The 15,766-nt window shown below is 42.3% G+C and overlaps 2 protein-coding genes across 2 annotated transcripts; one reads left to right on the top strand and one right to left on the bottom strand.

Annotated features, from left to right (window-relative positions):
- The first annotated feature begins 637 nt into the window (after positions 1 to 637).
- Positions 638 to 2,283, top strand: LOC127342008 (rac-like GTP-binding protein 1). Its single transcript, XM_051367949.2, has 7 exons — positions 638 to 885; positions 980 to 1,177; positions 1,278 to 1,341; positions 1,472 to 1,536; positions 1,621 to 1,686; positions 1,795 to 1,901; positions 2,024 to 2,283. The coding sequence occupies exons 1-7, from the start codon at positions 772 to 774 to the stop codon at positions 2,055 to 2,057; spliced, it is 648 nt and encodes a 215-aa protein (XP_051223909.1). The 5' UTR covers positions 638 to 771; the 3' UTR covers positions 2,058 to 2,283.
- A 120-nt stretch (positions 2,284 to 2,403) lies between these two features.
- Positions 2,404 to 10,536, bottom strand: LOC127342007 (uncharacterized). Its single transcript, XM_051367948.2, has 7 exons — positions 10,286 to 10,536; positions 9,223 to 9,303; positions 8,793 to 9,116; positions 6,563 to 6,969; positions 4,943 to 6,486; positions 2,944 to 4,645; positions 2,404 to 2,862 (listed from the first exon to the last, which is right to left on the bottom strand). Exons 3-6 carry the CDS (start codon positions 8,960 to 8,962, stop codon positions 2,993 to 2,995), a joined length of 3,774 nt encoding a protein of 1,257 aa, XP_051223908.1. The 5' UTR covers positions 8,963 to 9,116; positions 9,223 to 9,303; positions 10,286 to 10,536; the 3' UTR covers positions 2,404 to 2,862; positions 2,944 to 2,992.
- Positions 10,537 to 15,766: the final 5,230 nt, after the last annotated feature.

The raw sequence follows: 15,766 nt of genomic DNA, 5'->3' as shown, positions 1-15,766 counted from the left end.
TGGTGGTCCAAGATGGATAGCGGTGCCATCATTGACATGGACGTCGACTCGAGCTTCGCTTTGGCGTCCTCCTTCTGGGATGGTGACGGCGACGACGATGGCGATGGGGCGGACCCCCGCCCTCGATTAGAGTGAGTTTGACGACCGCCGGTAGATCTAGATTTAAGTTTTGTTTAAATTTTGTGAACTTTCTTTTAAATCATTGTAAAAAAACTAAATTAAAATTAAAATCATCTTAATTTAAAATTACTTGGTTTTTTTTTTTTGAAACCAAAATTACTTAGTTTTTATCGTTGAGGGTCAATTTGGGGGCCGCCGGTGGGAGGAGTCATCCCTCAATCCGGCAGCAAATTCTGCCGGCACCCCCAATGCCTTCATCTGCCGACCTCTTTTGGGGGGCAGCGGTGGAGATGCTCCTAGTAGACTACAACTAGTACTATTGCTCTGCCTGTATTCTGCTCCCTCATTTCCACAATTTTATGGTTGTTTTAGTATAAATTTAAAATAATTATGAAACGGAGTGAGTAGTGCGTGGGTGATGGGAGATTCAAACCTGAAAACAAATCAGGTTTCGGTCAGATACGGGTAGCCACGTGCACCGCAGTTGGTTTACCATTAAAAGCGGAATCTTGCCACGGCAGCCCGATTTCAAATGCGGCAGTGAAAAGATCCTTCAGAGACCCACCCACTGCACTGATGTTCTGTAGCAGTGCTTCCCACTGAAGAGCAGAGAGAGGGAGCGGTGAAGCTGAGGAGGAAGAAGAAGAAGAGATGAACGGCGGAACAGCGGCGGTGAGCCGGTTCATCAAGTGCGTGGCGGTGGGCGACGGCGCCGTGGGCAAGACCTGCATGCTCATCTGCTACACCTGCAACAAGTTCCCCACCGTTGAGTGCCATCTCCACCCTATCTTCTTCACCTCCCCGGCCGGTTTGATCTGGTTTTCATAAAACCGTTGCTCCTGATAATGGATCGATGCAGGACTACATCCCCACCGTGTTCGACAACTTCAGCGCCAACGTATCGGTGGACGGGAGCATCGTCAACCTCGGCCTCTGGGACACCGCTGGTCAAGAGGACTACAGCAGGCTGAGGCCTCTGAGCTACAGGGGAGCTGATGTATTCATCCTCTCCTTCTCCCTCACCAGCAGAGCAAGCTATGAGAATGTGCACAAGAAGGCACTCACTCACTCACATTGCACTCATATTTGCCTCTTGTTTTTTTTATCTTAAATCAAGTGCATAACTAATAACCTGACTTTAAATTTCTTCCAAGCAGTGGATGCCGGAGCTTCGCCGCTACGCGCCCGGCATTCCTGTACTTCTTGTTGGAACCAAGTTGGGTATGTTCTTGACATTTTTTTTTCTAGATTTTTTAGTTGGATGCTGCTTAAATCCACATATAAATTTTGCAACTTATGTATATCTCTGGCTGGTGTTGTTGTACAATCAACTTCCCAAATGAATGTGCAGATCTCCGAGAAGATAGAGCTTATCTTGCTGATCATCCAACTGAGTCCATTATAACAGCTGAGCAGGTTTGTGTCTTTCACACTCAGATGACAGCAACCAGCTCGACATTTTCCAGCTATAAAAGTACGAACTAACTCTGTAAATGTTAGGGAGAGGAGCTCAGGAAGCAAATAGGGGCGGTGGCCTACGTGGAATGCAGCTCCAAGACACAAAGGGTATGTTTTCTGCTGCATCCAGTGAATGAAAGCCTTGGGGTTTCAAGAGTTTGTGTGGGCTAACAAGACTAAAACACATTGTCTTCTCCCCTTGATGATTGTTGATAGAACATCAAGGCTGTTTTCGACACTGCCATCAAAGCAGTTCTTCAACCTCGGAGGCACAAGGAGATAGCCCGCAAGGAAACTCGGACAGGAGCCGGTCGGTCTGTAAGGTATGATTCCCGTTTACGATCATCTGTTCGAACCAATCACCAATTGTTTTGTTTTGTTCGGCCTCAGCTTCTCCGCCTGGGCATTTCAATTTCCAATTTACACTTCCACTTCGTTTTTGTAGGCGGTACTTTTGCGGAAGAGCTTGTTTCGTGTAAGCCAAGAAGAACATTTTGAAGGCCTTTGCGCAATGTTATGTTCAGATGGTCCATGGCTGTGTCAAAAAAATGGGACAGAAGGTGATGGCAGAAGTATCTCATCGCTAGCAGCTAGAACTATACAACTCTTGTGCACTGTGGCGCCTACTTGTGTTCCTAAGGTAATATGTAAAACTATATGAAATGAAAAGAAATCATTGAAGCAACTGTGTTTGGTCGTGGCTAAGGTTTCTTGATATGATACCTAGACAGCAGCTTCTATTATAAATTTCCATAGAAATACTCAAAGATTCTTTAGGCTATTTACTAACATGAGAAGGAACATGAACATTACATGATCAAGACATGCATAAAAGGATAAATTTCCTCAGTACTGCACCATCTGTAAAAGTGAAACACCAGCAGTTTGGTAGTTTACAACATCTGGCAGCTATTGCTAATTTTATGCCAATACTACCACTGGTGAACCATAACTTGGTGGTTTACAACATCTGGCAGCTAAACTAACCTGCTGACATTACCACTAACCAACCATCCATTGAATCTGTCGCAACATTTGGTAAAAAAAAAACGTGTGCTAATCACACAACATGCAAGCCACACTACGAACAAAAGCCGACACATTCTCTCTTGTACAAAACAAGCGCGAGGTCAGGATAGTTCACCGGCTTACACACGACCTCGGGAGGGTAATTCTTCTTCGCCTATTACATTACATACATAAGCTGGGGGCTGCAATTTGAGAGCCCATGGTAACTGTAATCTTTCCATCCAGAAAAGGGAGCTTCCATATCTTACAAGGAGCCTGCACGCAACATCAATTACTAGTAAGTAGTCGATCATTTCCATCAAGGTGATCTTTTTACAAGAAAATAGTGTGCTTTACCTTGTAGCATTGTAAATGTCTTGGAATGTATGCACACCGGCTGTCTGCTTCATATATCCTCCCTTAAAAACTCATTGTCATCACTAATTGTAGTAAAATCAGTTGGGTTTCTGTTGGTTACACAGATATCCTGTCTTACGAGCCTATCCAAGGGACTGGTCATTCTCCCTTGATCTCTTGTCAAAGATTTAGCTGTACCATTCCTCACTGAAGAAAATCCTGGACTGGAACTAGCAGAACCCAACTGCAGCACATTCCATGTTGCTGAATACATTCCTGCGTTCAAGGCCTCAACATTTTCCCTTCTATGTATATCAAACGATGATGTCATCCCTTTTGACGCCCCTATTCTGTAACCATACTGTGTCCCACAGCTCTCCGGCAAATTTGCAATTTCCTTCTGCAACAAGGAGCTGAGCACACCAACCCTAGGAAGTGGGCGTAACGGTTTGTGCAAATTTTCCTGGAACCCAGGCCGGGATAAATCTTCCAATGTCAATGGAACCTTTCCATATAGGTTACTTCCATACGATGCGCTAGCTGATCCTATGCCATTTAGGTGACTCCCATATGACTGGCTAGCTGATCTTAAGTACTGATTGTGTGCTCCATACGATGTGCTAGCTGATCCTATGCCATTTACATTACTCCCATTCAGGTTACTTCCATACGATGTGCTAGCTGATCCCATGTACTGATTTTGTGCTCCGTACGATGTGCCAGCTGATCCCATGTACTGATTATGTGCATAGTATGAATTCCGAAGTTGAAATTCCATCTGGTTCCTGCTAGACCCTTCATAGTTTGGAAAGCTGGCTAACATTTGTGGATCGGTCAGTCTCAGGAGATGAGTCGCAGGCATGGTTTCCCTTGGATAAAAACCTGATTGTCCAGCATTTCTTAGATCATACAAGTTACCATCTTCCATGGTTGGCATTGCACTTGGAAAAGTTCTTGCCTGGACTGGGTTAACTGCTCTGTCTGTATAGTGGTCAGGTGACGAAATTACTAGCTGGTGAGTGGGATGGTAATTATTAGAAGCTCCGGCCACATGATTCGAAGTTAAATCAACTGCGTTAGTGCTAGATCTGAACTGAGCACGACATGTTGAGGTTGATGAATCCCTTGGAGCTGCCTCGAAAGAATCCCACGTCAACTTCTTTTCTCCCTTATGGCTCCGGCAGTCAGCTGGCGCTTCAGCAATAGACTGATCCTTATGCTGTGATAATAGTGGCGAGGTCGCAGCAATAGTAACTAATTCTCCCGTGCTCTGTGATTCCTGAGTAGGCTTTAAATAACCAGGAGTCTGTAATCTCAAAGCATGCATATTGGTAACCTGTGTTGTAGGTGCTACACTTTCCCGTGATGCTTTCTGGTAACTATCTGGTGCCAAAGGCTTCTTCTGGGAAGTAGTGTCAATCACATTTGATGCAAAATCTGGACCATCCTCGGCAGCTATTACAGTACAATCTTCATCTTCCACTATCTTGGATTTATCATGACTAATATCAGAAGAATCAGTCTCAGTTATCAGCGGTCTCTTATCCTGATTTCTCAGAAGCAGTTCAACAATGTCCATTGGGATGTCATCAATTATGGCCTGTTTTTCATACATCAGTTGTTGCTTTTGTTTCTTTCTCTTCTTAGGTATCTTCTGCTCAAGAGCGGTCACATTTCGGATACCACGCTTAACTGGAGAAACCTGAGAAGATAAATGAGGCAAAACATTAATATTTTAAAATATTTAGCAGAGAAGCACTATTTTCATTGCATTGACACAAATATTGCACCATTGCAAATAATTAATAAATTATGTGGAGTGAAGATTGGAAAATTCATATTAACCTAAGATCATGAAATCACAAACGAGAGGTGGAGGGGGGTACATCAAGCATGTATTCATCTTGCTTGTCATAGTTCTATAGGAGGTTTTTATGTCCTTCTGGTTAAATGATTTTACTAATTTAAATAGAACAAAATGAGGGTTCTTAGTTCTCACCTTTGCCAGGCGCTGCTGCACAGGGTTTCTGGATTCCATTTGGCATTGATCATCTGTCCTGAGTATAGATGTCTTTCCAGTATTGTTTTCAGTGTTTAGATCGCCATGTTGGGCATCGACAGTTGAAGGAATGTTCCTCTTACTCAAACTCACCTTTTTAACCTTTGACAAGGACCTCTGTATACAGTTCTCAGATTCCATTTGGCATATACCATCTGGGCCATCTGTGTTATGCACACTTCTCTCCAGATTATTGTTCTGACTATTTTCATCACCTTCCCCATCCCCAGTACTGGTAGCAAACAGTATTTTTTCCTGGCACAGTTTCTGAACTGACGATACAAAACCGTTGTGGACATCTTTAGCAGCAACCTTATCCACAGTATACTCTGAATTAGCAGCAGAAGAATCAAAATCCTTGTGTTCTATATCCCTTTTCTCAGTTCTTAATCTCTTGGGAATCTTTTTCATCCAGTTCATAAGTGAAGATCCCTCATCATCTACAACATCAGCTCCTTTGTACTTTCTCTTCTTCTTAGCAGTTTTTGACGAGATTACTCCAACCGCCTGTCGGCTAACAGGAAGAACACCATCATGCTGGACATTTGCAGTTGATGGCCTTTTCCTCTTACTCAAACTAATGGTTTTTTTCTTAAATAAGGACCTATCAATGGAGTTATCAGCTTCCATTTGGCTCATGTCATCTGCGCTTTGTGTATTTCTCTCTAGATTATTATTATTCTGAACACTTTCATCACCTTGCTGAGTACTGATAGTACGAAGGCCGTTTTTCTTGCTCAATTTCCAACCCGAGGATAGAAAATCATGATGCGTATCCTTTGAGGCAAATAAATCTGCAGTAGATTTTGAAGCAGAAGAATCGAAATCCTTTTGTTCTAAATCTTTCTTCGCAGTTCTTGATTTCTTAGGAATTCTCTTCATCCAGTTCATCAGGGAAGATTCATCATCTACAACCTCTTTCTCTTTTGCCAAACTGATTTCTCCCACTGCCTGATGGCTAACAGAAACATCATCATCTGTACTCCTATCATCCTCACAGGGATCAGCAACTTTTCCAGCATTAACTTCAATATCAGTTCTAGAACCCCCTGCTGGATCAGTATTGATAATTTCTGATAGCAGTCGAAGCTTTATTTGCTTTCTCCGACCTATTTTCACATCTGAACTGCCAACCTGTGCAGTAGGTTTGCCTTTGTTGTTCTTACAAGTTGATCTAACAATTCTTTTTGGAGCTGCTTCTTCACATGGACCACTGTTGCAGACCTGATCACCGTTCTGTCCATCTATTGGTTTAGGAACATTGGGAGTGAGGTCAACATTCAGAACCTCCTTGTTTTTTTTAGTGTCTTCTGCATTGCGTTTCATAGTTGCTTCAGTAAGTTTTGGACTGGATGGGATTGTGATGCCATTTCCTTCTCTATTTGCTCTAATCTGGGAATCTTCAGGCAAAGTCATGATACCAGCAGAAGCATTATCTGACAGATTGGCGGGTGTAGCTTGATTACTGGAAGAACCCTGTAAATCTGAGGATACAACAGCTACGTTAGCTAAGTTTATACCAGAAAATCTTATTTAGAAATTTATCAAGCTCTACCATACCTTTCATGGGTGGATCAGTGTTCGCCTCATAAGGTGAGTTGCATTTGGAATTGCTTTCTGGGGTAGTCTTCAAAAGTGTTGATCTATCAGCATTCTTCCCTTGAGCTATTTGTTGTGTGCAAGGAAATAAGCTTTTGAAATCAACACTAATAGGCACTTTAGTACTCCGAACAAATCTAATGGAGCAACCGTCCCTTGAGACATTCTTCCCCATAGAAACAGTTCTAGATGTCACATCATCTGAGAGTTTGGTCTTGCCCATGCACTTTGAGCAATCCCATCGTCGAAACATTGACACCAAAAAAGGGTATGAACTGTTATGGCGTTCGTCAAACTGTTGCTGACCACTAAAAATCTGAGACAGAGAGCAAAACTTTGCATCCATCTTCCGAAGAGCCACAAACCCTCTGGCATAAAAATAATAATCACCAATAAGATGCACATCATATGCAATAGCACATTGTTTGCTTCAATGAATACAGAGGATAGTTGTAATTGAGCTGGGTGTACCTATACACCACTAGCATTGGATGTTATTTTTTGACATTACAAAACTGTACCTAAAATAAAATCTACGGAAAATCACAGGTACACTACAACATTACACAATGTCACAGAAAAATAATTGGAGGAAAAGTGTGTAGCTCATACAAAAATAAGAAGAATAGCAAAATGTATGTGATATAACTATAGTACTAAAATGTGAGATAACTTATCAGAAATTTGAGTACAGCGAGAATACTAAAAGAAGTGAGAATGTAGGTTAACCCCATCTCAGAAAATTCCTCTCTGAACTTATATAGGCAGAACTACTTCAACAGCAAGTGTAGAGATATTCATTCATAGCTTGTACCAGAAACATTGTTGTTCAGGCAAAGGGGTATTTACTGACATGCGTAACTAACACAATTGAAAAAAGTAACATGTTCTGATGTGAGAATATGTGAAAGACGTCCACTGATAAATCTTTAATGTAATTTGTACCAAGTGAAGAGATATTCATTCAGAGCTTGTACCAGAAACATTGTTGTTCAGGCAAAGGGGTATTTACTGACATGCGTAACTAACACAATTGAAAAAAGTAACATTTTCTGATGTGAGGATATGTGAAAGACGTACACTGATATATCTGTAATTTAATTTGTATAGTGTACATAAGCACACATGAAGTCATAAATATGATGACTATAATTGGTATACGAATGAACTATTGATGCATATGAAAATAATTAAGTGTACTAATGGTAATATTAAAATGGGACCAAAGTGAATAATATCACACAGAATTAGGCCATGGGTGTACTATTAAAGAAGAGGTAGCACCATAAGACATGCATGTGTACATGTCCATTGAAGGAAAGAGAGATGGAAAACTTTAAAGCCAGCTAGCTAGAATGCAACTGGTTTTCTCATCAACAAGAAAAGGTTGCCTTGTTTCTGAAAAAACACATGGCAGCACAGTGGGGCAAACATATTAGTGAGGCAAAGCTAATATATCAGCAAAAAGGAGTTGACTAATGACGGACATGTTAATTAGTTGTAGTAACCTGAAAGGATGAATGTATTTCAAATATGAACTCCAGAAACTCTTGGCACTAAAATGACTAGAAAGGGAAGCCTTCGAACAAAATGCAAATTTGGAGAGGCAATATGTTTGAGCTTCTAACCACCCCATTAGATGCAAATCTTACAACAAGTTTAGTACTGGACCTAGGCATAAGAAAGATGGGAAGAAAGTTCATGGAAAATGCAAATTTTCTAGGTTTATTTTCACTCATCAGCTGGTTCTATGAAAATGTCAGATGCACAGATACAAATCAATTCCAGAATAATGCATGCACCCACAGAAAAAAAAATGTGAAGAAAAAACACAGTAATTATTCAACACAGAGACTTACAGAAACATGCATTTGTGTAACACTGATGATCATGTGCTTAAATGCATCCATACACAAGACTTTAGTGGACAATAGAGTACACAGGATAAATGAAACACCAAAAGTATAACTTAAAAAAAAACAATGCTAATTACCGAGATTAATGGAATGCACATGACTAAATATTGAATTAGTGGACTCATCTGCTTACATATAAATAGACAGCCATGTATAGATGATAACCATGTAAGAGGTGAGTGTGCAAAGTGTATGTATGCTGACGTGTCAAACAGTGCTATATGGCATGATAGGACAGTTAATACGTGCAAGCATCTGAACACCAAGAAGATTACCTTATGGAGAAATGCTCGCATGGCTGCTCATCTGCTGATGTGCCACCAGTTTCAGCAACTACTGCATCCAGACGCTTCAGTAGTTCCGCTGGTGCAGCAGTGGCTCCTCCAGGAGGATTACTACCCGTACCACCACCTCCATCACTCTCCTCTCCTGCAGCCACTTCCATTTGCAACTTGCACAGCACAGCACAGCACACCCTTCCTGCAGGTCAGGCCAACGACGATCTTGCAACAGAATGGAGCACCTCAAACACCGGAGCAGGCATATTGGATCATGCAGAAGTCTGAATACGACGTCAGAAAGCTAGCTGGGTAGACCGCCTGAAACAAAGAAGAGAAAAAACACAAATCTCAGGTCCACACGCATGGAAGTGAACGAACTGAGCTCATGCCTCATGGAATGTACGTAGAGAACAGGAAGAACCACCTCAAACGCCGAAGTACGTTGTGTCTTGGATCAAGCTCTGAATACTCATCTCAACAGAAAGATAGCATCAAAGTTGAAAGCCTGAAACAAAGAAGGAATAAACACAACGTCAGGTCCACGCATGCAAGCAAAGACATTCAGCCAGCTCATGGAATATAGAGAACACAAGAGGACGAAGCCACTTCAGTAAACACTACAGACCGAAGCCAGCCGAAGCAAAGCTATTACAATTAATGAGTGCAACTCTACAGCAAGTAACGTATGGACCCTCGGCGGATACGCAACCAAACACGCATGCAGCTACTACTGATGTACGCGTTCCTTGCCAAATATACGGCCTAGGTAAAAATAGGTGCGCGTTTGTTGCAAAGAACACGCGCGCAGCCAAGGAAGCAAAGCTGTGCACTCCTCCGAGTCGACCTCGCTACAGACTGAAAACTCCAAGCTTTACTTATTTTGGGGACATGAAATATAGACGCGCGCGCGGCCACAAGGTAGCAAGAGTTGGAGCTCGAGTCCCGAGAGGCCCATGCACAGCTGGATATACTGACAAGACCCCACACAGACAAAAAAGCAAGCAAGGCAAACAGTAGAGCCCTTCTCTCTCTTCCCCACCGCTCTCGGCCTGCTGGCTGGAAGGCTCGTCGCCGAGATCCATGAAATGATAGCCGTGAAACCTAGCGAAAAAAAAGCGTCGATCTTTGGACGGGAGGGAGAGGGAAGGAGCAGATCCGCTTCCGAAAACTTGCTGGACCACGCAAGCGAAACTACGCATAGTAGCACAGAAAGATGAAACCTTTGCAACCATGAAATCATTAAATCGAGAATGAACATATCGAGTATGCCCAAAGACGGATTTAATCCATGGGGGGATTTTTTTTTTTTTTACCCACCGGACCGGCGTAAATCTAGCAAGGAAAGAAGGGAAGAAACGGAAAGATTTGGCCGGAGGAAATAAAAGGGAGAGATTGGGCGTGAAAACGACGGAGCCCCCGCCCTCACCAGATCCACCAAAAAAAAGAGAAGGGATTAAGGGAGACGGGATCGGGTAGATCAGACCTACCTGGGAGGAGAGAGGAATCGCCTGGCGCCGCTGCCTGTCCGGTCCACGGCGAGGGACGTCGGGACCGCCGGGGAGTAGATCGCGCCGTGGCGGGGCGAGGGGCGAGCTTCCAGGGTAGGACGGCTGGCGGCTCCGGTCGGAATTTGTGAACTGGTGGTGGGGAAAGGTAGGTGCTCTAGGGTTTTGTGGGGGAGCGGGATGGACGGAGAGAGGGTGAGGGAGGGTGGGGAGGGAGGGAGGGAGAGAAAGAGGATGGACGCAGGCAGGGGTGGTGATGGAGGAGAGAAAAAGGGGAAGGGAGGAAGGTGTGATCGGCTGTGCTATCTGACTGTGGACACCAGTGTGTCCAACTGTCTAAGGAGGAGGCATGGCTCATGTGCGCTTGGTGCCACATCAACATGATATGTTTTGTTTGTAAAATTTGCATTTGCTGCTCTTTGTTGGATCTAAGCATACACAACAAAGTATACAAAAAACACAAAAGAAAAAATAAAAAAGGAAAGATAGTGCACAAACACTCGATCATTGAGTAGTGTCCACGTAATATCTTGTACTAATAGAAAATAATATACACACTACGAAATCTAGGGATCGATCTCGGGCGGCGGGCTCGGTGTCAAGCGGCCACGCGCCACTAACCAACTGACCCAGGCCTCGTTCCTCCATCTTTTTTAGTTTTTATTGTAGATGTTTATCAGTACAACTACCAATTTTCATATCATTTTGTTAATTTTTTGACATGTGTTAATGTTATTTTTCTTTTTTTTTGGTTGCATGCATTCTTGACTTCGGTGCAAAATAACAAGAGAACAAAAGAATGTTGTGTGTGAAAATTCGACCAACGGGTAACAACCACCACGTGGCACTTTCTATTTGAATAAAATAATAACTCAAAATGGAGAGAGAGAGAGAAAAGAGAGAGGGTGAGGAGTGATATCTGCAAGGTTAGATATCGTGTGCAACTAGTTTTCAAAAGTAAATCGAATACACGGTGAAACTTGATTGTCAAAGGTTTAATTGCCTCTTATAAGAGACTCAATAAGGGTAAAATGTTCCCGGGGAGTGCGGATACACCACTAGCCTGAGATTAGGAATATCGGTTTTGTCTTTCATATATGTCTGTGTGTGGCAAGGTTCCTCATATGGATGATTCCCGGAAGCACCTTTTTCTCATGTCTCACTAGGTCCGGTAACTAAGTGTCTCCCCATGGTCATGGTCATAGGTATTGGTTCTTGTTATTCTCGTGTACACATGATTGATAGAGGCAGCGGATTGTTGTCACATGTACATCCACATACCACCAACCATATGCAATGATGATTCTTAGTAGAGTCACGTAGACAACACACAACGTCGTTGATAAGAACCAACACACTTCATAACTAATAGACAATCAACAGACTTTATTTCATTTCATAATTTGTCTAGGGTTTCTCCATCTCCCAAGAACAAATGGATCTACTCACATGTGGAGGCAAATAACATCATCATGAATCTATGAATGGAAAAATGGAAGATCGAATGGATACAAGTACAAATCCAACTCAAGGTTAAGGATTACAACAAGATCCCAATGATGATGGTCATGATGATGGTGATGAATATTGATGCCTTTGCCTCCAATGATCCCAACAACGGTGATGATGGATCCCTTCTTGCGAGTTCCCCCTCCGGATCCCACCTATAGGTCAGGTTTCGTGGTTTTTTGCTAGCTATATGTCTCATTTTCAAATCTGACTACACGGACGGATTATATTTGACGAGGAAGTGTTAACAACGGGTGGTACAACCAGGCGGTATGGGCGGCCTGACTTTACCACATGTTGTTAAAGCCTCTGGAATCATATCTTCGCTAATTTTACCTTGGCTCGGTTTGGTTCATTGTTGAAATGTCTTTATTGCTTCAAATTATCATTATTTCACCTAGAATTGGTCTCCTTTTGCCCTCGTTGCGAATCCTCCTCTTTACTTGTAAGATTACCCGAAACAAATAGAATAGGTCCGCGCCAACGCGGTAAAATATGAAATCCTAACACTACTTGACATGGGGATATCATGTTGGGTCCTCATGATCACTATCCCTTGTATGAATCCAGGAAGGAGTATATGAAGCCCATGAAACCCAAGAGCATCCGAAGCCCAAGAACTAGATAAAATAGGCAAAGTAATAGCGTGTAAAGGGAAACTGACATTGTAAATTGTAACCGGCCCTGGTTAGCCTCTAGGACCTAGCCTACTATATAAAGGCTATGAGGAGACGCTGGGGAGGGCACGCGATATTTGTTTCATAGCAGAATCCTTGTAACTCTAGTTGTTCCGTTGACTTTGCCAACCATCAATATACGTCGGATACCTTGTTCGTCTGACCAATCGACAAAAACACCAGTGCCCCCCTTTTCCTAAAAACCCTAGTCCATAACAGTGGACATTGCCGAGATTAACTCTTGTCACTACTCATGAATTTAGGTGCTATAAAACATGTTTCTTTTTGCGCTCATCAACATCCCCAAGCTTAGACTCTTGCTCATCCTTGAGCAAGGTAGCAACTTGAGTGAATAGGGTCAAATTGTTCATGAGTTGCTAGTAAATAAATTAAATAAATGAGAGCAAAACATCAAGTAGTTACTTCATCAAACATGTGAATAATCTTGGACTCTACCTCACACATATGAATCAAATGTTCAAAATAGTTCCACATCTTTTCACAGGAGACTTGCATATTAGATAAAATATTATAGTGTGGTTCATAAGTTTCAATCACGTAAGTATGATGGGCATGCATCAAACCTTTTTAGAACAACATGTGACTTCCTTGAATTTTCGAACTTGCACGTTCACTTTTAGACTCTCTCACTGATGTAAGCATGTCTACTCATTCATGGCACATTTTCTATTTCTTTCATTTCTCTTTTTATTCTTTTTCCTTCCTTTTCTTTCTATCTACTTCTTCATTTTTCTTTCTCCCTTTTATTTATTAATTGTCATGCTAGGAACTAGACATGCTTTTGAACGACGCATTAGATGGCATAAAATAGATCAAGGAGAAGATTTAACTTCAAAGGTTATCATGAAGCAATTCATTATTTGCGATTCTGACGTTTAACTCAACTTGTACTTACTTTCAAGAACAAAATTTGCCTCAAAAAGTTTTAATTTGATACTTTGCTCAATATTTAGGTCCATACAAGAGAATGTGGAATCTCTAAAGCATTATCATCGTACAAGTGAAGTAAATCTCAACTCAATCCTCAGACTCAATAAAATAAATCACAAACCGAATTCTTCATTCATAAGAATTGCTTGTAGCCCAAAAGATAAATTGTATCCCCTTATAAAGACATGATGATCATGCAAATTGGTAGATGCTGATGCATGTAAAATACATCCATATATGCCTAAACTTTGTAGTTTGTTTACACATATTCCCACATATTTGCAACATATATGATGTTATATCCATGTTTTGTATTTATTTTTGGAGATTTACCAATGATCCTCTTTATTTTAGTTATAACCAGGCAAGATAGGAATAACATGTTTGTGTATTTTTACCTTTCAGAGACCTAAACGAGGTCAAACAGAGCTAGGATTCTAGGATGTCTATATTTCATCAAGAGAAGCACATGGAACACTTGGGCCTCACAAGTAAGGCCAGGTGGCCCAAAAGAGCCCAGATGGTGCGCCAATTCGGGTGGGCACGTCACCAGCCCCCTTCCCTCCTTGGGAGTCCGATTCGCTTGATTCTTTCGCCCACGGACTCCTTCTGACCTCAAAACATCTAAATAAAAGTCCCCTGAGGCTTCCTCGAGGAGAGCTAGGCAGAAACAGCGAAACAGAGCCAGAACCAGCGAAGATTGGATGGGGGAACTCCGTCGGAGCCAACGCCAGAAGGATCTCTACCTTTTCCAACGTCTACACCATCATCACCATGATGAAGAGGGAGTAGCTTGGTTAATTTCTCTATTTTTCTTCATAGATCTAGTACCATATGAGCTGCCAACATGATTATGGTCACATATGTAACTCCTATGTGGCGGATCTTTATTCTATGATTTGATATATGAGATTGGAACATATTATGTGTAAGTGATGACGTTGGGACACTAAGTGCAGACAGTTGTGTCAGCAGAGTATTTTCCCCACAAGGGTGACTCGAGGGTTATATCAAACTCTCGGGAAATGGAGTAAAGAATTATCCCTCCCTCTCTTCTTCTAGCAATCCTTTAAAATCAAATAATTTATATGCCCTTTTGCTCGTGCTGCTTGGTTCGCTGAACCTTGGTACATTTGATCTGAAATTCTTGCAAATAGTGCACAGTCAATCTCTAAAATTGTTCACTCTTTACTAAAAACCAACCATCCACATGCTACTTTGAAAAATATTTTCACTTTCTTATGGTGTCTTTGGAAGTCTAGGAATGACTGTTTATTAAAAAAAAATGGTATCTGATACGTCTCCAACGTATCGATAATTTCTTATGTTCCATGCTTGTTTTATGACAATACCTACATGTTTTGTTCACACTTTATGATGATTTTATGCGTTTTCCGGAACTAACCTATTGACGAGATGCCGAAGTGCCAGTTCCTGTTTTTCTGCTGTTTTTGGTTTCAGAAATCCTAGTAAGGAAATATTCTCGGAATTGGACGAAATCAACGCCCAGAATCTTAAAATTCCACGAAGCTTCTAGAACACCCGAGAGGGGCCAGAGGAGGGCCACAGGGCCACCACACAGGGTGGCGGCGCGGCCCAGGGGGGGCGCGCCCCCTATTGTGTGGAGCCACTGCAGCCCTTCCGACTCCGACTCTTCGCCTATAAGAAGCCCCCTGACCTAAATCTTCGATACGAATAAGCCACGGTACGAGAAACCTTCCAGAGCCGCCGCCATCGCGAAGCCAAGATCTGGGGGACAGAAGTCTCTGTTCCGGCACGCCGCCGGGACGGGGAAGTGCCCCCGGAAGGCATCTCCATCGACACCACCGCCATCTTCATCAACACTGTTGTCTCCCATGAGGAGGGAGTAGTTCTCCATCGAGGCTAAGGGCTATACCGGTAGCTATGTGGTTCATCTCTCTCCCATGTACTTCAATACAATGATCTCATAAGCTGCTTTACATGATTGAGATCCATATGATGAGCTTTGTAATCTAGATGTCGTTATGCTATTAAAGTGGATTTTACTTATGTGATCTCCGGAGACTCCTTGTCCCACGTGTGTAAAGGTGACAGTGTGTGCACCGTGTGGGTCTCTTAGGCTATATTTCACAGAATACTTATTCACTGAGTTATGATTTGAGTTGGATGTCTCTATGAAATTGTGGTGTGTTAGTACCTCCTATGAATGCTCACAGTGACAGCGTGGGGTGTTTATTAGTACTTGGGAATACATCTTTAAGGTTTACCTACATCATGAATTAGAGTTCGTTATCTTGCCAGAGAGTAATTCAGAATAGCATAGTGAAGTGCTTATTTATATTCA

Source organism: Lolium perenne, chromosome 3 (assembly GCF_019359855.2).
Source record: "Lolium perenne isolate Kyuss_39 chromosome 3, Kyuss_2.0, whole genome shotgun sequence".
NCBI classification, from domain to species: domain Eukaryota; kingdom Viridiplantae; phylum Streptophyta; class Magnoliopsida; order Poales; family Poaceae; genus Lolium; species Lolium perenne.
Note: the sequence above shows the minus strand (reverse complement) of the source record. Positions and strands in the feature narration are given on the sequence as shown.

Coding starts and splice junctions, on each gene's coding strand:
- LOC127342008 (XM_051367949.2), top strand. CDS start 772: ATGAACGGCGGAACAGCGGCGGTGAGCCGGTTCATCAAGTGCGTGGCG. Junction 1,178..1,277: donor ATGAGAATGTGCACAAGAAG/GCACTCACTCAC, acceptor TCTTCCAAGCAG/TGGATGCCGGAGCTTCGCCG. Junction 1,902..2,023: donor GGAGCCGGTCGGTCTGTAAG/GTATGATTCCCG, acceptor TCGTTTTTGTAG/GCGGTACTTTTGCGGAAGAG.
- LOC127342007 (XM_051367948.2), bottom strand. CDS start 8,962: ATGGAAGTGGCTGCAGGAGAGGAGAGTGATGGAGGTGGTGGTACGGGT. Junction 6,487..6,562: donor CACTGATCCACCCATGAAAG/GTATGGTAGAGC, acceptor TTGTATCCTCAG/ATTTACAGGGTTCTTCCAGT. Junction 4,646..4,942: donor TGCAGCAGCGCCTGGCAAAG/GTGAGAACTAAG, acceptor TTATCTTCTCAG/GTTTCTCCAGTTAAGCGTGG.